Source organism: Propithecus coquereli, unplaced genomic scaffold (genome assembly GCF_000956105.1).
Source record: "Propithecus coquereli isolate 6110/MARCELLA unplaced genomic scaffold, Pcoq_1.0 Scaffold34, whole genome shotgun sequence".
Classification (NCBI taxonomy): Eukaryota; Metazoa; Chordata; class Mammalia; order Primates; family Indriidae; genus Propithecus; species Propithecus coquereli.
In genome coordinates this window covers 1616618-1640520 of record NW_012149063.1, presented here as the reverse complement: position 1 = coordinate 1640520, position 23903 = coordinate 1616618, and the positions used below count along the sequence as shown (strand labels likewise).

The window sequence follows — 23903 nt, the reverse complement described above, 5'->3', positions numbered from 1 at the left end:
TTCTTCCACTAACTTGTTTTTTTAAACTTTAGTTGAGTTCCCTAACAGCTCTGTGCTATTTAAAGAGAGAGTTGAATTGGAAGATGTCTATCCCTTTAGGAATCCTGAAATTCTGTGGCTATGCATAAGTGTACATTAACTTTTTTTTTAATTTGGAGTATGCATTTAAGCTTATGCACTGTTTAGAAATATCACTCAAGGATTTGCCCATGATTGTGATGCTCTAGTAGAGGTCTCACAGCTACCTTTCTGCCACCAGCAGACTTTCGATGCAGAGTATGTGTAAGGCTTGTGTGTGCTTGTGCCTGACAGCTCTGGAGCCAACCTTCTGGGCTGTTGCTGTGGCCTCAGGTCTCTACCAAGCCTCCAGTTGCCCATGGCCTTCATGTTTCCCTTTGCTGGCTTGTCATCAGCTGTCAGCCGACAGTGACAGTAGCTGTGTAAGGGTCTGGTGGAGGGTCAGCAAGAAGGCTGTCATTGCAGTCCCTTTCCTTTGTTCCTGTGAGACTGGCAAGCACAGCAGTGTCATTTGGAGGTACTTGTAACTTAGGCAGAGCTGTCTGTCCAAGGACTGGTGCTTTTGTGGCTTTGTACTTCCTCCATTAGTCTGAAGTCTTAGGATTTATGAGTACATATTAATATTAATTTATTTCTCTCTTTTTTTCTCAGTGCCCATGTTGTAACAGTATATAGCATGTATGCATAATTATTTTTCATTTAAAAAGATGTATGGATTTATTGCTTTGATCTTTCCTTAACCTTGAACCTTTGACCTTTTGGTGTCTTGATATATTTAGAGAGGGGAAGAATGGCTGTGATTCTTCAGGAGGTACTACTCTCAGGCTCTTTTCAAACAAAAAGAAATGGAGTTTACAGTATTGGCAGCCTAATGTTGCCAGGCTTTTGTTGCCTGCTTATTGGCACATGAGATTGTGTGGAGCAAAGTTGCTGTCGCCCTTTCAACTTCTGATACTGCTGTTGCTTGCAGTTCCATTATTTTGGTGGGTTCGCATTTTGGCAGTGTTTGGACATCTGGTATCCTAGTAATCCTTTAATTCCATGAGTGTGTATTATACACAGGTCAGTGCACTGCATCATCTCACAGACTGTACCATGTGTTAACTGGAAACCATTGTTCTTAAAAGAAACAATGGCCACTGGGATCTCTGTCTTGTGAGAGTGTTATGTCACAGAAGTCACAATTATCAACTATTTGCTGGCCATTGGAACCTCTGTCTCCCTGATGAAACTGTCTCACCTCCCGACCCCCAGCTGCCCACCCCGTCCCCACCCCTCTTGTCCCGTAGTAAGGCAGGATTTGCACATGCAGGTCAGAATGACAACACACAACAGTTTTAGACAACTGGCCCTGGACTCCGTTTCTTTATGTGGCGGAGGCTGGCAGTAGATTTTCCTTCTGTCGTGGAGTTGGTTCCAGGTTTTGCTGAAGTAGGAGTCAAGTGGTCGTGGTTTCTGAAGCACAGTACTAATTATGGTGTCAACTTCTCTGAGAAGGAAGGGAGGAGAAGAAATGTTACATGAGATCATTAGTGTTAATAATTGATTATTTAAATTTATACTGTTGAAACGAGTGCTGTAATACTCTGCGAAGATAAGTTGGTTACAGATCTAATAGGCATTTATTTATCTATTTGGTAAATACTGAGTTTCTGTATTAGGCTTAGGCCCATAAAATGGATGAGTTTTGGATGTGTATATGGGAGTACAAGGCTATATGCTCACTAAAAATTCATTTTATTAGTAGTTTAACAGCAACTAGATTAGAACACTCTAGAATAAATGTTTTCCCTGGTATGATGTTAATAGCATTTAATTAATCTAAACTAATGCTTTTCTATGCATTATTTTGAATTTTCATACATGTTTTTGAGTTTGGCCTTTAACTGTATCCTGATCTCTGGGTATAATGATCTTAGTGGTTAATTTTCCAGGGGCCAAGGAGATGTTGCTGGTTTATTCCATATTCCCGACCATCACGACATAGTTGTTTCAGTGATTTCTAAGATTTGTTAATCCCACATCTGTCAAGCCCACCATGGTATAAATGACTAATTATAATTAGTTTAACACCCTCTGGGAGATATTTATAGTTTTAGAGCAGAACTTGTTAACACCATAATTATTAAACCCTACTAGATGCTAGACACCGAGATAAATGAGGGGAGAACAAAGAGGGTTCCCGTTCCTTGGCGAGCCCATAAACTAGTAAACAAGTCTTTTCATTTTTGTTTTGGGTTGGTTAGACTTTTGAGCTGGAGATATCTTTCTGTACCTTTTCTGTTTGCTTGGAAATGGCTTAGCAGGTTGATGGACAGGTTATTATACTCTAATGTGTAGTCCATTGAGGGAGTTCTTGCTTTCCAGTAGGAATTAAGACTTGCTAAATGAGTCTGACCCATTGTCTTGTAGAATAGTATATTCTATGTGAAGATGGCCTTGAGGTTTCTTGCAAGAGTATGGTTCTCTGGTTTGTGGTCAACCTCAAAGGTTAGGGATGCTACCCTAGGGCACACTTGGGCTCCCTTGAAATCCATTACATGAGTGAAGAATTAATCTACCTTGTTTGAAGTCTTCTGTCTTTTCAGCCTCCACCACCAGGTGACAAAATGAATTCCATAAATATAACATAGTCTTTTGTTTTATTTACCCTAAACCCACTTTCTGACCTTCAGGGTACTCTACTGTATTTTACCCAGGGATTGATGAACATTTTGGTTTATCACCTTACTTGACTTTGTGATTTTTAGACTTTAACTACATCCCTCTAAGTTTTTTTCTCTAGACTTGAAAGTTGTTATATTTTTAGTCTGCCTTTGGTACCTAGTCACAGAAAACTCAGCCTTATTTCCTTATCACTACACATACATCAGTGCCATCAAAACTTAGAGTTTAATTCTCAAGTGTGGGAGAGCTATACTCATAGGAGAAAACATGGCCCAGGGACTAGGCAAAGTACTTGTTTCTTTAACAAAAAAAAAGAAAAAAAATAGTTCTATGATTACATTATGAAATTATGTAATGCTCATTAAAATAGTTTATGATGGATGACATATGTGAACAAAGTCGTTTCAAAAAAACAATGGCTATAGAAAAGTGATGAATGTTGAACATTGTGAGAGAGGGACAAGAGCTCCCTGGGTTAGGGGACCTGCTTTCTTTGCTTGACTGCTCTGCAGAAGGGCTTACCAATGACTCTGGAGAATCAGTTTCACCTCTGGTCCTCAGTGTCCTCATTCGTTCAGTGAGGAATTATGGCAAAAATTTATTTTCATCACCAAAGCTCTATGATTTTGTGTATTTAAAAATTCATTCTTTTAACAAATCTCTTTTTAAAATCACTTGAACAAAAATACTGATTACTATCAAATGATGCATTATAATTTAGGAGAGAGTCAAGTCACTCTCGTATTATGGTGTGACAATAAAAGTCCACTGTAAATTCTTAGATTTGGATACACAGTGTGCCATCACTTCTCCTATGTACGTAATGAAAGAATTTCCCAGTCATTAAAAAGCCTTGAACTGGACAAGTACTGGCATCTGCCCTTTTTTCCTGTATCATCTTTATAAAGGTATTTTGCTCTATCTCACAGGCAGTGTTTGTAGATAAAGCAAGAACTTTTTCATCAGAACAAAGCTACTGCCCTCATTTTGCTTTTTGCCAGTGTTATTTTATTATTTCTCCTTTCTCTTTATCTGCTATTGCCCTTTCCCTTCCCTTCCCCTTCCCTTTTCTTCCCTTCCCCTTCCCTGCCCTTCCCTTCCCTTCCCTCCCCTTTCCTTCCCCTTTCCTTCCCCTTCCCTTGAATGAGTTAGCTATGCTTTGTAGGTTGTTTTGGAGAATACAGCTCTAGATATTTACTTGGCTTAATGATCATTTGAGAGGAATAGTTATCTCTAACCACTATCTGACATACCTGCTGTTATCCTTTTTAAGTTAAATTATAATATTTGGAAACTCCTGAGCAGTTCTTACAGTCAAAAGTTTGTTTCCCACCCCCTTCTTCCTTTTAATTGAAGTTTAAGAGGAAAAACCAAACCAAACCAAAAACCTTGTTTGCACTGTTTTAGCAGTTTTCTGGAATTATGTTGATACTTTGCAAATCTTGTTTATTATAGAAAGAGTATACTGGTCAAAAAGCTTCCAGCTTTTTAAGTTGACCTCAATGCAGTATAATTTTGTATATGTATGTGTTTTCTTTATTGCATCTATGAAAGCATTTTTCCATCTTTTCGAACTTAGGAGTTTTCAAATTAGTAAATTAATTATTCATATCCCAGCTCATTCTGCATCATATGTGGTAAAAAATTGCATTTGGCTGTTTGTTGTAGAGTCCTTTATACTAAGGATATGGCATTAAACGGTAAGCCTACTTTACTGAATATATTAATACTATTTTGAGCACTATAGGTCTTAGCCATTAAGTTTTGTACTGTCATTTGGCTCTTGCCACTTAGCTTTGTAATTATTTTCGTACGATTTTCTGTTTGTATTTATTGAAGTATAGTCCAATTGAGGGCAGGATTAGAAATGAAAAATTTTTGGATATTTTGAAGACATGAAAATATTCTTAAGAAATTAAAGACTAAATACTATATGCAAAACTGATTTATTTTTACAGCTCTAAAAATTATATTAGCTTAGGAATATGTATGATTTTGTTGGAGAAAATAATTTTCATTTTTGGAATATAAAATCTCAAAGTCATACCATAGTTTATTCTGATGTTAATTAAATGCACTAATTGAATTCACTTTTAAGTATTTTTTACATTTGTTAGAAATGGCTTGCTAAGGTGTCTAACATCTCATGCTATTTTCAAAAAGTGAGTGGAAATTAACATTGCAGGGACATTTATGTTTCTGGGCTTATATGTTCTCAGTAACGGAAACCCAGCACATAATCATTTTCAGAGTAGGAGAAAATGGGGAAAGTGTGCCCAGATTGAATAGAACTTTAGTTACGTCTCACTTTTTTTATGCCTCACTTGTGTCATCTGCATAGACCTCTGGAAAATGTTGCTTCGGGTGAGACAAATGATTTAGTCTTTGCCTATGTTATCTTCTTTCTTACTTTGATTTGGTTACTTAAGCCGCTGCTGAAAAAGCGGACTGTGAGATACTCAGGGAGAAGGTTGGAGAGACTCATCTCTGCCACTTTTTTTTTTTTTGAGACAGAGTCTTCCTCTGTCACCCGGGCTAGAGTGCAGTGGCGTCAGCCTAGCTCACAGCAACCTCAAATTCCTGGGCTCAAGCAATCCTCCTGCCTCAGCCTCCAGAGTAGCTGGGACTACAGGCGCACACCACCACACCTGACTAATTTTTTCTATTTTTAGTAGAGATGGGGAGGGGTCTCACTCTTGCTCAAGCTGGTCTCAAACCCCTGAGCTCAAGTGATCCTGTCACCTCAGCCTCCCAGAGTGCTAGGATTATAGGCGTGAGCCACTGTGCCTAGCCTGTCTCTGCCACTTTTGCAGGAGGGTTTTCCCCTGGCAGAACCCCAGATGGCACACAGCACCCAGGCATGGGACAGGAAAGCCCACAAAAGGAAAAAGAAAAAAAAAAAAAAGACATGTTTCACTTTATGTTCTCATCATTTGGTGATGAAGCCAAATATAGCAGTGGTGCCACAAGTTGGCCTCGAGGTATCTATCTAGCAGTACAGATGGGCTGACAAGAAAAGTCCTTTCCATTGCTTTCTTCTTTTCTTTTCTTTTTTTTTTTTTACTGGACAAGGTCTCATTACGTTGCCCAGGCTAGCCTCGAACTTCTGGGCTCAAGGGATCGTCCCCCCTCAGCATCCTGAGTAGCTGGGACTACAGGCACAAACCACCAGGCCTGTCTATCTTTTTCTGCTCTTTTCTAGAGATGTGGTCTGGCTCTGTTGCCCAGGCTGGAGTAGTGCAGTGGTGTGATTATAGCTCACTGCAGCCTCCAGTTTCTGAGCTCAAATGATCTTCCTGCCTCAGTCTCCTGAGTAGTTGGGACTACAGATGGGAACCACTATTTGTTTTTAATGCCATCTTCCATTTGACTCTTTTCAGGATTCCCAATCACAAGCAATTAAATGACCAAAAAGCAGTTGATACGTGAGTCTGATTCCAATTCCACGATAGCAACCTCAGAGCTTTCAGAACCCACATGACATCGTTATTGTGTGTTGAAAAACTTTTTTAGCTAACTCTGAAAGAAAATGGTTCCTCCCTATTAAGTTTTCTTTTAGCATTTCAGTATCATTATTTTAATCTTTGCTTTCTCCCCCTTGATTCCTTTGAAGAAAACAATTATACCAGTGGCTTCTACATTTCCAAGCAAAATTCTTTAGTTTTTTAAGACCGTTTTTGTAGAGCACCCAATTTTGTGCCATCGTAACCAAGCAAGTAGGCCCTGGAATGTTCATTCTCTTCTGTTAGCTGGTAGATGTTTGCCCATGGTGATTTCCCTGCTGCTTTCAAGGAATTTTCCAGACCTCCAACTGCCATGACATTTTACACTTTTACAACTACTCTTTCTAGTTGAAAAAACTTCTCTACAAATACCAATTAAGTCTATCACAGAATCTATGCTTCCCTTTTCCTAATTTCTTAAAAATGTTTCCCTCTCTTCAGAATATCTACATTTTCCATTTCTAATCCTGCCTTCAACTGGACTCACTTGGATAAACTCAGATACCAAATCACATGAAAATAATCACAAAGCTAAGTGGCAAGGGACATTTGTTGATTCATTTGTAAGTGGTACAAGACAATATTCGACTCTTCTTTGAACAGGTTTTTCTCTGCTGGTACATTTCCTTAGACAAGAGTTTGTGCATAAATGGTATATAGTCTTTTATAATTAACAAAACTCATGATAACATTTTATGATTGAAAATGACACTACAGAAAAATACATTGCCCTTGTATGTAAGAACTTTGCTAATATTTTTCTTACATTTCTTGGCTGACATTTGAATCACTGAAATTTATTTATGTATTTATTTTTAAAACCTGCTACTTACAGTATTTGGTTGTTTATGAATATTGATTAGGTTACCTTTCATAATGATGTTAATGTTATGGAAATGAACACTTAAGAATGACTTTCTAAAAAGTGTTTTTATTTAGTGTGGTTACCTCCATATCATTTAAGGAATTTTTTAAATGCCTGGAGGGTATTGCATACATTTTAAAGATGTATTTGGTCATCTCTTGCCTTTGGAAATACATGTTTTGTTTGATAGTATTTGTAAATCATATACAGAGATTTCCTTTTGAGATTAAATTGCAGTATGCAAATGTGCTTAGGAGCTTGATTCCTCTCACCATTTCATAGAAAGAAAGGTGCATCTCAGAATTAGCTTGGAAGCAGGAGTTCTCGGCCTTGGCTGCACAGTAGATTCACCTGGGAACCTCTGAAGATTTTTCATTCCCAGGCTGTATCCTAAACCAATTTACATCAGCCTCCCTGAGGCTGGGACACAGACGGTGGTTTTTCAGCGCTCCCCAGGCAATTTCAATGTGTAGCCATGGTAGAGATCTATTGCTTTAGAATAAAGTTAGAAATAGTAATTCCTCAGATTTAACTTCACATGTTAGTGGAGCTTGAGTAGTCTGATTTCTTAACTAAGTAGCCAAGTAGGATATTTTGCCACCATTGTCAGATAAAGAAGAATTTATTTAGGATTTACACAAGTCGTGCAAATATGCTAATTTGGTTAAGTATAGTTTAATGTTTTGAATTCAGAATCCCGTTAAACTCTTCCTTTTCGGTAACAAAAGCTCTTTCCTCTAGTGCTCTGTGAATCTCATGGTCTCAGGGACAAAAGAAACCAGGCTTTAACTTTTTCCTAATTCTTATATCTCAAAACTTACATTATTTCTCTTTGTTCTGAACCCTTTGTATAAGTACATATTTAGACTCTTTATTCCAAAAGAGTTCGAGGCAGCTTACCAGGATACATGAATTATGACAAGGTGGTATAAATTGAACACAGGGTGAAATAATTAGGAAAAACGCAGATCAAGACAATGTAGAATCAGGGAGCGAAGCCAAAAATTTGTGACCAAATGACCTGTCCATACGTTACAGGAAACTCCTTGAGCCAGCGGGGCTAATGAGTGTCTTGTGACATTTCTATAGGAAAAGGTGAATGCTGCTGGCAAGGTCTGTCTCTGTGCCTTTGAGGCTTAGTCAGGAACTTGGGACACGTGAGACACACCTGAGACGAGTGCTCGATGTGGGGATGCTCACATGCCAGGAAGGAACTGAGACATCGAGAACAGGAGACTAAATTAACTTTTAACATAATTTTGTGTAGTTGGTAGTATAAATCTCATTTTACAGAGAGGGAAACTGAGGCTCAAAGAGAGGGGATAACCTGCCTGGGTAACCAGGCCAGCCATGACTTCAAGTGTAGCCCTTCTTAAGTATTTTTTGGAAGCTCAGATGCTTGTTAATCACAGTTCCTGCTTATCCTCAGTACTATTTATAGGAGAAATATTATTTTTTTGGAAGGGATAACAAACATCATATAACAATATGAGAAAATCTCTCATAAATATTTAAACATTTTTTTTTTTCATTTTTACAGTTTTATTTTGGGAGGGGGGGTGTCCTTCCTAACCCTTTATATTTCCAGGGTAGGATACTTTATGTATTAGGTATTCCCACCAAAGCTAGTATGCCCCTCATAAGAGGCCTGTGCCGTGGTCTGGTTTGGCAGATTTTGAGGGGCTGGCACAGCAGCAGTGTGTGGATGTCCCTCTTTGATTTGTCTTCCGCCCACATAGCTCCCAGTAGAGGGGCACTGGTGTGGTTGCCACTTCAGTATTAACAATTGGGGAGGGCATGTTACTTGCTACCCCATTTTAGGTTGGTTTGCCCGCTCTTGTGAAATTGCACTTGTGGTGCATTTCAGATGAGGCTGCACGAACAAACCCAGCTCTCTAAGCCATAGAAAAGATTAAACACTGTGCCATAGCTTGGTTTGGCACTTGATGACATGTCTGAGTCTTATTTCATTGGCTTTTAAGGGAGCCGCTTTGTCATATTCCTTGACTATATTTTTGGCAAATGTGTTTGCCTGGATTTCAGATTTCTGTGATTGCTTCCAACTTTGACCTCGTGTTTTTCTGTCCCAATGAATTTTCCTGCCGTTGTTGAATTCAGACCACTTTAGTGCTTCAGTCTCCCTTATTTCCAGCTTTGCTCCTTATCCCTCTCCTCCAGTCTGACTTGGCCAGGTGGTGCTGTTGGCCTGACCTCCTGCTTGGCACTTTTGACCTGTCACTGTCATTGTGACAGCCTGTGCTCCTTCCTCTCATTCCTTCAACCCTGGCGCCTCTCTGCCTTCCTTCAAAGCTCAGACTACTGCTCTGCCTCTCTAAGTCTGGTTCCTGGACTCACCGCATCAGAATTGCTTGGAAACCTGTTAGAATGCAGATTCTCAGGCTCTGCCCCAGCCCTTCTGATTAGAATCTGCATTTTAGAGAGTTGCTCAGGCAATCTGTGTGCACATCCAAGTTTGGGAAGCCCCGCTCTCACACTCCTACCATGGGCTGTGACCTAATTAAGGGAATAGGGCATTAGAACTCATTCATTCTGTAGGAAGAATTGGCTAAAACACCTTTATTATCTCAATTTGTTCATCTTTGAGCAATACTTTGGTCATTTTTAGGGATAGGGACTAGTGAATATGTTTGGGGATAAATGTCTTTTCCTTAAAGAAGTTAAGGCATTGGGAAAAGTTAAGGCATTGGGAAAAGTGGTTTGAATTCAACAAGGGCAGAAAAATTCACTGGGACAGAAAAACACGAGGTCAAATTTGGAAGAAATCACGGTAGATTGTTACCAAGGAAGGATTCATATAGCAGCCATCATCACTATTTTGAAAAGAAATGGAGGGGGTAGTTTTGGGGAATCTTATTTATATTTTTCAATTTATTTTCTTATACTTTTCTAGAAGGCAAATAAATAAAAAGTTTATATATAAACTAAAATAAGGGTTAGATGGGCCTGTAGAGTCTATCTCTATCCCATTTGTGGAAACAGTACTTATTATGGGGGTCAGTGATAGCACGGGTGACAGCCGGGCTGCATGGAAGCAGGACTCGGGGCTGTATGTGATCAGACTGACGCGGGTCCACTCTCAGCCTCCCTACCCCTTCTTTGACTGGTCTTACGCTGCTCCTTTGGTTGTATGGGTATGGCAGTATCTGTGCCATTTTAAATTCCTTTTTAAATTCTTAGGACCTTTTAATGTCCAGCTGGTATCTCTAAGACCCAGAGTTTGGAAGGAATAGAATTTGGTGAGTTATATCCATGGGTTATCTAATAGAGTTTTACACACACGCGCGCACACACGCACTATGTGCTCACTGCAATGTCAGAGAACCTGATACTCTGGGCAGAAAGTGATACCAGCCCATCTAAATGCAAAGGGCTAAAGAAATGTGTTTTTCCAGACTCTGACCCAACTTTGCTTCTGATGTAAAAGAATTTCCTTTCTTGTGAGCATTGGCTGTTTATTGTGCATTTTGATTAATGATTTAAAAGTTTGGAGTTAGAGCTGGAAAGACATTCATTTACATTTTAGAGCACACCTGCATTGTTCTCATTTCTGTGAACACAGAGGCATCTGTTTACACTGGACCCTGCCTAATGCTGCAGGCCTTCAAAGTGGGCCAGCCCCACACTGGGCCGATGCAGGTGGCTTGAAACAGGAGTGGCCGGGGCGGCGTTCCATTTCTCCTTCAGAAGTGTCTTAACGGTGTCAGAACCTAATACCGGAAACAGATGGAAACTAGACCTCAGGTTTCAGATCTTCTTCAAAGGACAAGAATTGCTGAATTGAAAAGTGTCAGATTTAGAAAACCTGTAATCAGTTAAATGGATGAGGGGAATGATGAAGGGAACATGTATATATAAAGAAAATAGAAAAATTAGTGAATTTCTTAGGAGTTTATCCTTGGTAAAAACATGTGTTAAGGAATGTATATGTGTTACATGTTACAGCATTTTGGCCAAATTATCGGACATATAGGGTCATCTTGGTAATTTGAGGATTGGGTAGTACTGGATATGCAAAGATAGCCCAAATTGAAATGTTCTGCTCTGTTAACTTTGAGTTAACTAGAAGCTCATTGTTAGTGAATTTATTTAGAGGATGCAAAAATGCACTCTTCTTTCACCATAAATATTTAATAGAAAAAATGAGGTTTCTCTGATGACTTAGGTTATTCTTGCGGTTTTCGGATAGCATCTTGAAAGTGAGTTATGCTGGTCTGGTTCCTCTTTGATTAAAGGTTGCATTAGACCAAAGCTTTATGGTAGTCATCTGGTAATAACTTGAAACAACAAACCAAAACCAATATGAACTTGAGTATTGCAGAAAAATATGGTTTATTGAAGGTTTTCATTTGTCTTATTTCAAAGCTTTGTTATTTTATATCTTTATATACAACTTGTTTTTTCTATAGCAGCGTTTGTAAAATGTGACCCACAAAGCATTATTTTCCTGCTTTGCTAATATGGATTAAACTAGGAGAGTTTTTCTACTGCAGGACTTCCCAGAGCCTTTGACTCCTGTGTCAAAGAGTCCCTGTGACTCTTTTAGAGTGAGATACAGGTATCTGATGTTTCCCAAGCTTATTTTACTTTGCCTGCCTGACTCCCCCCACCTCACCTTTTTTTCTTAACGGAATATCTACCATGGCAGCTAGTTGGGGAAATGATACTCAAGCATTTTCATATGTATTTTCTCATTTCCGGTCACAGCAGTCCTGAGAAACGGAGATAGTTTTGTTGTCCTCTTTTGGATGAGAGAGGAGCTAAGATCCACCAGAGTTCAGGCTGGCACGAGGATGCAGGTGTCTTAATAACTCACCCAGTCTTGTTGTATCTCGCTGTCCAGCTTTCATTTCAGGGAGGCACTGAGTCCCACGTGGCAGGGCTCTCTGCTGGCAGAGTGGGGGTTCAGCCGGGTGCTGCAGTGATCTGAAGTTCTTCTGTCCCATGGCTGGTCCACAGGCACCTATGATCTCCTTTGGAGAACTTTCTAATTCTAGAGAGTTGATAATGAGGGTGAGAAAGTTAGTCCTTACGTAACTTCTTTGAAGGAATGGCTTAGGCCGCCCCCGGGGTAGCTCTGGAACAGGAAGTTACCCAGGTGCTCAGCTGTGATTCACTTGTGTTTTGCTTCCCACTTTTCACCCTGTGGCACTATGTCATGTTCTGCTTTTTCTATAGAAAGAAATTCAAGCCATGAGTCAGTGCAGCCATCCCAACGTAGTGACCTATTACACCTCTTTTGTGGTAAAAGATGAACTTTGGCTGGTCATGAAGTTACTAAGTGGAGGTAAGTGGGTTTTATTTGTTTTTTGCTTGTTTTTCTTTTTTTTCTGTCTTTTGTTGGAGCCAGCATATCGAATAAGATTTTAGATTTGATCCCCTCATTCCTGTATTTGAGGGTTTGTTTGGTTTATCATTGCCTAGAGGATAAAGTACAGATTTCTTAGTGTTGATCTTCAGAGACTTTTTTTTTTTTTTTGAGACCGAGTCTCACTCTGTCTCCCTGAGTAGAGTGCCGTGGCGTTAGCCTAGCTCACAGCAACGTCAGGCTTCTGGGCTCAGTTGATCCTCCCGCCTTGGCCTCCCAGAGTGCTAGGATTACAGGTGGGAGCCACCGCACCTGGCCCAGAGTCTTTCATAATTTGGCTTACCTTCATAGAGTATGTGTGTCCCCTCCTCCATGTGTTAAATACCCCCACCTTGCAGGTACAGGTGCGGCCCCTATGTACCTGACGTGCTCTGGTGCCTCTGGGCCCTGACCTGTCCTCTTCCTCTCCTTCCCTTTCCATGTGCTCAGTCAAGCCCTAAGAGGTCACGTACTTTCTGTAGCCATTGCTTACCCTTCAAAACAGCTAACCAGTCATTTCTCTTTAAACTGTTTCTTTTTTAATATTATTCAGGTGCTTAACACATTGTAATATACTGAATTATTTCAGTGCTGTTCATTAGAACTTTCCGTGATGATGGAAATGTTCTATAGCTGTGCCATCTGCTTTCTGCTAATCACATGTGACTCGAGCACTTGACATGTGGCTAGTGTGACGGAGGGACAGAGCTTCTATTGAATTTTAATTAACTCATATTTAAATCACCTCATGCGGCTAGTGGCCACAGTGTTGGACAGTGCAGATTTAGGTTGTGGACTTCATGAAGAAAGAACTGTCTAATGCATGTTGAATTCATTGACCCTGCTATCTACTAGGGTGCTCAATAAATGTTGTTTCAATTGAATTGGAGAGAGATGTGTGCTAAATTATTTGCTTGCAGTGCTGACCAGAAGTGGCACTATTTTTTTTTTTTTTTTTTTTTTTGTGACAGAGTCTCGCTTTGTTGCCTGGGCTAGAGTGAGTGCCGTGGCGTCAGCCTAACTCACAGCAACCTCACACTCCTGGGCTCAAGCGATCCTACTGCCTCAGCCTCCCGAGTAGCTGGGACTACAGGCATGCGCCACCATGCCGGCTAATTTTTTTATATATATATTTTTAGTTGTCTAGCTAATTTCTGTCTATTTTTTTAGTGGAGACGGGGTCTCGCTCTTGCTCGGGCTGGTCTCGAACTCCTGAGCTCAAACGATCCGCCCGCCTCGGCCTCCCAGAGAGCTAGGATTACAGGCGTGAGCCACCGTGCCTGGCTAGAAGCGGCACTATTCTCATCTTATTTTTGCATTTGGGAAGGAAAAGTAACTTCCTCTCCATAGCCTTAGATCCCTGAAGTTATGCAATTTAATTTATAAAGCACTTTCACATGCCTGTATTTTATTTCTTTCATCACTCTCAGAAAGGGAATGATAATGATAACTGTTACCTTTATTGAACATTTACTCTGTGGCTAGATCCCATCCAGTGCAATTTACTTACCTTATCTCATTTAATCTTGACAACATCCCTGAATGGCCTGTGTCGCCATCCCTGTTTTTCATAAATTACACCAAAGCTAAAGGGAGTTTAGCAACTTGCCCAACGCCACACACATAGTAAACTTTGGTGCGGGACTTCGTGACTCTAGAACCTGTTGACTTAAAAATGGTGCTATGCTGCAAGTGTTTTTACCTTCATTCTACAGACCTGGGCACTTGGAAAGCCTGAGTGACTTCCTTAGTGACACCTGGCATGCCCACATCTCTAGCATGTTCTCTTTCTAGAGCATCACTCCCTGTGTGTCTTTATGAAACATGAAGTATGATTTAGAAGCAGAGGAGAGCAGTTTGCTTTGAATGGACAAAGCCAAAACTGGCAGAATTTGTATGATAGAGCTCATTTTAGCCTGCAGACCCAGTTCCAACGAAGGCTGAATCTAAGAACACATCTTGAATTTTTTTTTTTTTTTTTTAAGAAACTCTCTTAGATCAAGTAAAGGCCCCAAAATGAGATGACGAAGACATCGTAATTGGCTTGGGTCTGCTTGTGTAGGTCTCAGTAGGGAGCCTGAGAGAACATAGTTCTGTTCTGTTCCCAGTCTTACTCAATCCTATTAGTCATTGTTTCCTTGAGTGCCTACTTTAGTTTTTAATTAATAAAGGAAAGGAAAAAAGGAAAGAATAAAAGAAAAAGGAAGCCTGCCCAGCTTGGACTGCCCCTTGGTTCTGCAGAGGGTTATGCTTTGCCAACAAGATTATCTTAGTGGATTTTCCACCAACTCTGAGGAAATGAGAAATTCTGGTGACCTGAGACCCCTCAATAGTCCCAAATACTACTGTGGTCAAGCTGAAGATTTCACCTTAATTAACCTCCTCTTTTCTGAGGAGAATCTGATAGAAAATTTCATTGACTTTTTAAAAGAGTCCAATTTAGTCTCTCTGGGCTTTAGGTAAGAGAAACAGGTTTTAAACAGGTTTCCACAGGAGAATGTGTGCAGATGTGGGTTCTTGTTCACTTTTCTTTCAGCAAGCCAGAAAAGCATTCATGCCCGGTGTGGTGTATCCCTATGAAATGTTTTTGGAATTAGCATTTTATAAATGACACAAAAATCCAAGAGCCAGTGAATAAACTGATTTTGTTTCTCTCTGAGGGGGAAAATATGCATTTGTTTTCTTCTGTTTTATTTCGTCACACTGGCTCTCTCAATGAGGGGCAGGCAGCTGGTCTGGTGTGTAATATCTGCCGGGGAAACTCAATCCTCTTAGTTAATTATAAAGAGCCTAGAGCCAAATTCAGGTCCTGAAGTAAGCTGTTTGTTAACTCTTCAGAAATGTTGAACCCCCGGGTAATTATGGCTTTTAAAATGACCCAGAGGTTTGGAATATTAATTAATATGTGTTGAAACATGAATTCACAGTGCCAAGGATACCGCTCCGAACATATTAATAGTAACAAAGTACTAGGTATTTATTCTTCTTTATTGTAAATGTCAGTACATCAAGCATCAGGTAAATGAAAATAAAGATTGTGTAAATGGAAATAAAGATTGTGTAATGTCGCAGGAAGGAATCTTCTGGTTATAAGCAGAGGTTTAGAGGCAACATGCTTCTTTTCCCCTCCCACCTGGGATTTAGGTGATCAGGAAGAGCCGTGGTCCTTTCTCTCAGCAGGTCACCGCTGCCTTTTTCCTGGCCTCCCACACTTTTCTTTGTCAGTCAGATCTCTTGAACCCTCTTTGAAGTCTGTAGCCAATTATATCTGTAGGGAAAAGGGACTAACCATGCAGTGGCCATTTACAATCTTCTGGTTCCTGATCCAGAATCCTCCTCACTAAGTTCACACTGAAAGTGCTCTTGCAAACCCAGATTTAGTGTTTCTGGTCATGGGGCTGCCGTTCAGTTGTTTGTACGCCTTGGGAATACTTGCATTAACTAAACAAGCAAAACCCAATATATTGATATTTCCATTTAATTTTCCCTAAATAGCGGAGTCTTATTCTGAAAAGGTAATGAAGGTGTTTATAAAATTACTTTTCCGATTCTTTTGTCTGTCCACTTAGGTTCCATGTTGGATATCATAAAATACATTGTCAACCGAGGAGAACACAAGAATGGAGTTCTGGAAGAGGCAATAATAGCAACAATTCTTAAAGAGGTTTTGGAAGGCTTAGACTACCTACACAGAAATGGTCAGATTCACAGGTATGGCATCTGCAGAGATGTTTACATTCATCTGTTCGTGTCTTTAGCCCTCGTTTGTAAAGAATGTTAAGGAAACACATGCAGCAGGTAGGTATTGACATTACTTGTAACTTAGATAGGCTAAATAGATGAGATAAAAGAACTTAAGAAAGAAATGAGACAATAAATTTTGATGAATTAGTATCCTTGGGATCAGTTTATTTGTTTTCACTGAAATAAGAGCAGAATATAAAAGGTACTATGTGGACTCATTAAAAAAATTAGTTAATGTAACTACTCTTAAAGTGTGCTTAGTTGAACTGGATAGCATCTCTAGCTTTCTGAGACAGGCAGTCCTGTTCCAAACATTGTAATATGTCAATTATTTTTGACATGGTAGTGAGAAGGAAGGAGGGGGTGCTAATTTCATCTTTTTTTGTGGACATAAAATGCCAATTCTTTAAATAGGCAAACAGCATAGAATGTGAGTGCTTGATGTTTCAAATGAGTTAGTGCTACTTGGGCTCTTAGGAATTTTTGCAACTGTTGCAAGTAAATAACCATTTACCGGTAATACTAATAATGTAATCCCCCTACTCCAAACTATAAGTGAGCTGTATATTTAATATTTACTGTATTTTTCAATAATTAGAAAAAATATTACTTTAGAAATCAAACCTATAAATTGCAAATTGTGTTAAGATTACTCTGTATAGCTTCTATAGTAAAGAAGCATAATATATAATATTATAATGAGTATTTACAATCAGTATCTCACCAGAGGGGAGACTGATAAAATTCATTTTTTAGAAGGAGATAGAATTAATGTGCAGTTGCACCACAGACAAACTTAAGTGGAAGTAGAACAGCTGTACATAGACTGGGCTTTAATACTTGATGAAATGACAGTATTGTGAGTTTACGGACAGTCTCTAACTCCGAAACATAAAATAGAGTCTACTCATGAGTGATTCAATTAAATATGGATAATGATGTCACAGAAAATATTCCTAAAATCCTAGCTGTCCCCCAGGAGTAAACTATAAAATGACAGTGTATCCTTGTAAATTTTAAAATTTATATTAATATTTATAAAATAATTATGTCAAAGAGCTGCATTGTATGTCATATTTTAAAATCTTCCTGAGTGAATCAATAAACTATAATGTCTATACTCCACAATTTATTCTGTATTTCTTTTTTCTAATAGGGATTTGAAAGCTGGTAATATTCTTCTGGGTGAGGATGGTTCAGTACAAATAGCAGGTAAAGCCAATAAAGATAAAAATTCTTGTTTACGGAAGTGTTGCAGTCTCAAGGAGTGTAGAATCGTTCCTGAGAAATGAATAAATGCATATAATCTCTTTTAAGAATGTATCTGGACTGCCCTGTTTTACGTGACATATATTTACAGAATGTTTGGGTCTGAAGGATAACATGTTTTCCTGTTGCTTTGATGCATCTTCATCAGATCATGCTGTAAAAAATGCTATTTCAGTACATAGCCTTTTGCTAAAGAACAATTTTATTTTTCATTTTATTATATTTTCTACCTTTCAGATCGAATAATAGAAATATTGATATAACTGCAGGAAAAGCACTTTTGAAAAAGCTTTTTGATGAGTTTGAAAGTTTAAAACATTGTACATACTAAATAAAAATTAATGAAGGGGTAGCTGAAAGAATTGCAAGCCCTTAAAATCTGGGTCTTATGTTCTTAAATCTGACCCAACAGGGCTGTTCTTGGCAGTTGGTAGACAGGCGATGCAGTGAATGTCTATTGCATGAGCACATCAGGTGAGCGCCTTCCATGCTCAGAGCTTCTCATTTTGTTATTGGCGCCAGAGTAACCTGAAAGGCTTGCGATAAAATCTAGCCATGTCCATATTCACTCTCGTTTTATCCATGTCCATGAAAGTCTGTCTCAGCAATCCTTTTAGGCATCACCATTTCTTGGTGGGATGCTTTTGGCATTTTTGGCTGGACAGTCCTTCCCCGTACTGGCCTGTCCCTGTCATTGCAGGGAAGAGTAGGATGATCCCTCTTGTACCCATCACCTTGGTTTCAATAATTATCAATCTTTGGCTGTTGTTGATTCATCTATCCCCTCCCTCCCTCTTTTGGAGGCCCTCATCATTAACACTGAATTTTGTTCTTGAGCCATCTGAGTTAGTGCCTTATGTATGCATATCTTGTCCTCACGAGTGGATCTTACCCCCTCCGCCCCCAGGCTGGGGACAGTTTGCAAAGTACTTCAACTAAGCAAGTAATAGCTGAAAACATCTGTGGGCAAAAATCTCAAACCGTCCAGCCCCAAGTAGTCTAACTGGTAAGGAGGCAGGCTCTGGTGTCAACAGTGGGCTTGGTTCAGGTTCTTAGGCCACCACTTAGTAGTTTTTTGACCTTGGGCAAGTTACCAAGTCTCCTTTAGACTCAGTTCCCTTAAAGGAAGATAAAAATATAACCCACCTCATCTTTTTTTTGTGAAATCAAGGTCCAGTGATCTTAACAGTGGCTGGCACATGGTAGGCACGCAGTAAATATTATCATTAATTGCTGTTCTACCACGGCTGCTGCTGCTACTACTACTATGGTTACTATTACTAGTGTTACTATTACTACTACTGTTACTACAGTTGAGAGGATCACACTGATGCTTCCTTGCACTGACTGGAGATCATGTGTACCTCAAATTTGTCTTGCAAGAGGTTCAGCTCTGAGAAGAGGGTTTATGAGTTATGAACAGGTAATACTTACAAATTGTGGAATTTAGAAGCTAACTTGCCATTAATCTTGCTCTAAGCAGATAAGGAAGTGCAACTTACTCATTTGCTGTTTTGTGATGAAGTGATAATTTTTCACTAAGAGGGTCAAAATAGCAGCGAACTGCCTTTGAAATGTGAAGGCCGTCCTCCCCCTGCCTGATTCCCTTACTGGAAGCTCTGCCCGTCACCTCATCCCATTATTCTTGTCAAATTAAATGATCTGAGCCTTTGCTGGGCCTTCTGGAACACATTGTCCTTTTCTTTTTCCCAGTAGGAATCCCCCGAGGTAAGATTTCCTGACTTTTTCTTTCCATCTCAGGCCTCTGGGTTTTTTCCTCACTGTGGGTGGTGTTGAATGTGACCTAGAACGAGGTTGTGCTGCTGCGGGGGCTGCTGGGTTCAGAGGGTTTGTGCAGAAAGCACCCACACGGAGGGGACGTGAGAATTAAACGAATTTGCTATGTAAAGGGCTGTGCCTTTTCTGTGCCTGGCACAGGGTGAGGACTTTGTGTTGCAGCCGTTTGGGCCTTCCTTGGTGTCCTTCTGTGTGTGCAGACATCATGCTTGTGTCATAACCTGAGCTGGAATTGCCATTTCCCAGATGTGTGATGGCCATTTAGTGAGCGTTTGTGTCATTTCTGTATCTCTGGAGCTATAGCTTTCTAAAAGTCACGTTTAATTCCCCCATATTCTCTGACCTGAGTATAGCATTGAATTTATATAGTATTTAAGATTTCAATTTTTAAAATTTTAACTATAAAGTAAGGTTATTGCCTTAAAGCATTTTTAATGTCTCCTTGGAACAGGTAGATGTTACTTTTGTCCTCGTTTTACAGGAGATTGACTTTCTTGGTCAGGCGGTTGGTCACTGTCTGAACAAAAACTAGGACCAGGAGTCTTTGGGTTGTTCACTGGCATCTTTGTCTGGTGGGTGAGATAGGGGAGGTGAGTGGAAGAGTTGAAAGCAGAGACAGTAACAGCAGGAGTGAGTTTGTCCCCTTTTGTTGCTGCTTGTTTTATTTGGACAGATAATACATTGTTTTTACCCCATATGTTTTTGCCCTTTTCCCTTTGGTATGTTTATACCTCTTAGGCCCTGTAGTTTGAAAGTTATGCAGGGGAAAAGTTTAGTTTGCATTCATTTCTTTGAATGTAATGTGTATTGCCTACCTTGAGAGAACTATTATGTGCATTGCATTGTTTTTAAGAAAGGGCATTTTTGTTATCCTAATAGAAAACATAATTTTTATTTTTTAAAAAAATCACTCTGCCATGTATATGAATTTTCTTACTCAGAACTTTCTATCAGAAAAAGGGAGATTAAAGGTCCTGTTTTAGACTATGAGACACCCTTGCTTTATTACGCAGCTAACAAGTGTGGTGAATGGGCTAATATTTTTTGGTTCTGTTTACTACTGTACAAATTCTGTGGGAAGTGTGTATACTTCTGTTGACCATGGATATAAAATCAGTAACTGATGTTACTGAGTGCTTCCTATATGTGAGGCCAGGTTGTAGGTCCTGGGTACATTGTGACTCATTCAGTCCTCACCATAACCCTACGGGGAAGGTACTGTTACACCCATTTTACAGGCAAGAAACTAAAGTACAGCGTGGGGAAGTCAGTTGCCCAGGTCACACGAAGAAAAGTGGTGGAGCCAGGCTTCAGATTCGGGCAGTCTGACTGCAGGGCCTGTCCTCCCATGTCTGTGAGATTTTCAGAGGGAGGACACTAAATCTGGCTTTAAATGACCTTGGTTTTGGATGGAATACCCATAGCAACCACTAGTTCTTCTACATCTCCGCATAAATCGATTCTACTTGGGGTCAGGGAACATGTTCAGCGCCTTCTTCCTCCTTGCTTCTTCAAGTTGAGACACATAGTGTCACTGGTAAGGTTTCAGGGGCGAGGAAAAGCCATCATCTCAGGTGGCCTTTGGTGTGGAAATAAGCTCAGTAGTGACACGCTACTCTTTTCAGACTGGAAAACTTCAGGTTTGATGTAGTGAACCTACTGAGGGTTTTAAAAAAGATGCTTTTCTTTGTATTGTATCTTCTATGCTTAGAGAGACTGTGTGTTTGATTCCCTGGTAGTGTAACTGGGACAGGATGGCTTGGTAAATGTGATAGGTTTTGCCACACTATGTGACAGGAGCGTGAGTGGCTATGTGAAAGTCTTGCTTTTCCCACGGCGTAGCATTTTATTTTCCAATTCGATGCTCTGTTGTATTGTCAGGAAGAGCTTGGTGCTTTGTCTGGCAAGTGACTAAGCCCGTTTGTCTGGAATTAATGAGAGGCACTATTTTAAGCAAATAGAAATTCATATTGAACAGGTCACTTTGGGGTGGTGCAAGTCCATTTATTTCAGAATTTTTTTTTAAAATAGTGACTACTTTAATGTACTATTAAAAATGCTGATTTTTAAAACATTTGCTTTCTGAAGAACTTTCTAGAAGCATAGTACTGCAGTATATTAATATAAGGTAGACCTCATGCTCATTTTTGCTTACCTTTGCCTTTTAGGGGTGCGTGTGTGTGATGGTCTGAATGTTTGTGGGCCTCCCCCCATTTATGTATAAAACCTTATCACCAGTGTGATGGCATTCAGAGGTACAAGGTGTTTGGGAGGTGATAAGGTCAAGGGCTAAGCCCTCATGAGGGGCATTAGTGCCCTTGTAAAAGAGGACTCAGAAAGCTGCCTCGCCCCAGCTACCATGTTGAGGACACAGCCAGAAGGCGCCAATTATGGACCAGAAAGTGAGTCCTTACCAGATAGTGAATGTGTGGACACCTGATCTTGGACTTCCCAGCCTCCAGAACTGAGATAAATAAGTTTTCGTTGTTTATAAATCACCCAGTCTAAGGTGTTTTGTTACGGTGGCCTGAATTGAATAAGACAGTGCTTATGTGTACGAATGTGAACTTCCCATCCCTAGTTTTTCATAACAGGAAAATCAAATCTGGGGCCGGGCGCAGTGGCTCATGCCTGTAATCCTAGCTCTCTGGGAGGCCGAGGCGGGCGGATTGTTTGAGCTCAGGAGTTTGAGACCAGCCTGAGCAAGAGCGAGACCCCGTCTCTACTAAAAATACAAAGAAATTAAGCGGACAACTAAAAATACATAGAAAAAATTAGCCGGGCATGGTGGCGCATGCCTGTAGTCCCAGCTACTAGGGAGGCTGAGGCAGGAGGATCGCTTGAGCCCAGGAGTTTGAGGTTGCTGTGAGCTAGGCTGACGCCACGGCACTCTAGCCTGGGCAACAGAGCCAGACTCTGTCTCAAAAAAAAAAAAAAAAAATCAAATCTGGTACTGAGCTAAGGCGGCCTAGAACTTTAGAAAGTTACCGTCACACCCGTCGCAATGTATCTGAGCCCATTCGAATCAAGCTCATGCCCTAGGTTTTTCACAATGTAAGGTACGTTGGCATGACTTTGGGTATCATCTCTATTGTCCTGGAGAGAAGTCATATCCTTATCAGCCTTGAATACATTTTCAGCTTCAGTCTGCCTCTTGAACACCGAAAACCCCATGACTAAAACTGCCAGGAAAACATGCAAGGAGACTTGACTTGCTTCTAATACTTAGACATTATTCTTAAAGGGGCCAAAGGAAGGTGGTTGCATTTTTACATCCATAGCTGCTAGGTTCTTTTGTTTTCTGTCTGTGCTTTTTGGCCCTGATAAAAGTACATTTTGATGGGGAGGATTAGGGGTGTTGAAGAGTTATTTCTTGTGTTGTGGAGAAGAGAGGCAAAGGCGAGGTGATAGGGGCACCCAGGCAGCACCAGAGGCAGCCTCCAATGATTATGGGGAAGCTCTGAAAGCCCCTGAGGGGTCTGAATTAGGAAGTGATGATAGATAGCATCATACTTCTGAGCACTTTGGCCCAGAGCATGGGCTCCAACACTAGACAGCCATGGTTCTAATCCTGGCGTGGCTCCTTTTAGCCATGTGACTAAGTTGTTTCACTTTGCACATCTGTGTAATGAGAATATACTAGAGCATTAAAGGAGTTAAAACACATTCCATTTTAGGATTAGTTAACTCTTACTGCTTTTGTATTGAACTGGGGGTGGTGCCCTTTATTTAGTATAGTAATACCTAAAGGGTGTTGCGAGGCCACAAGGAGGCAAGGCTTCACATGCTCCATCTGACCAGTGTTGCTTTGCTCTTCCTCTTTCTGTGCCCCATGAATTTCCGCCAGATCACCAAAGTGAAGAATCTGCAATGCAGACCTGGCCATATCATTTTCTTGCATAAAGTATAAAACTTGTTAATGGAATAAAGCCCCAGCTCCCTAATAATGGCATATGAAGGACCTGCCTCTTTTTCCAGTCTTGTCCCCGAGTGTTTTCTGCTGAGATTTGAAATTCTTATAAATTCTTGTTTACGGTTCCCTTTTTTTACCTGGATAACGTCTTATCTCTCAGGACTCAATACAGGACATTCTTTCCTTGAGAAACCTTTTCAGTTCTTTCCTCTACTGCCTCACCCTGGTGGTTTGCAGGTTCCCTGTGCCTACCCTAGCTAGCCTATTGGACACTACTGAAACTGGGCTTCTCCCTTCCCTTCTTACCTCTAAGCTGTATACTCCCCAGAGGTAGAAACTCTTGTGTTGTTCATCTTGACATCCTCAGATAGGGCTGACACATGGCAGGTGTTTGTGAACTTTTGGTCAGTTCAGTCTAACTGGAAGCATGTTAGACACCCTGTCTCGTCTGCAAGCTGTGCAAGTACACGTGCCTGTTGGTAACAGAGTGTGCAGATGTATGGCATAGCTGAATGTTCAAGTAAAAATATGTCAGCTTAACAGAGGGAGGTGAAAATATTTTAAATATTTAGATGTGTATACTACTGTATATTTTAAAGGCTGAAAATAGTGTTTTTAATGAGCATTTTTCACCTCTGATTTTGGGCAAGGTCTGCCTTGGCCAACTAGCAGTTAAATGATTAATAAGGCTAAGGAAGAGTGAAGCAGAGAATACGAATCGAGGCATTGGGTACACTCAGAAAAGAGTACACATGCAAATTA

At 40.2% G+C, this 23903-nt stretch overlaps 1 protein-coding gene across 1 annotated transcript in view; it reads left to right on the top strand.

Moving 5' to 3' along the window:
- The window catches only part of STK39 (serine threonine kinase 39), a 267743-nt gene that overhangs the window by 61122 nt on the left and 182718 nt on the right, over nt 1–23903 (top strand). The window contains exons 3-5 of the mRNA XM_012650804.1: nt 12250–12358; nt 15988–16129; nt 17319–17374. Of these exons, the coding sequence (XP_012506258.1) occupies nt 12250–12358; nt 15988–16129; nt 17319–17374 (307 nt within the window). The remainder of the gene's footprint in view (nt 1–12249; nt 12359–15987; nt 16130–17318; nt 17375–23903) is intronic.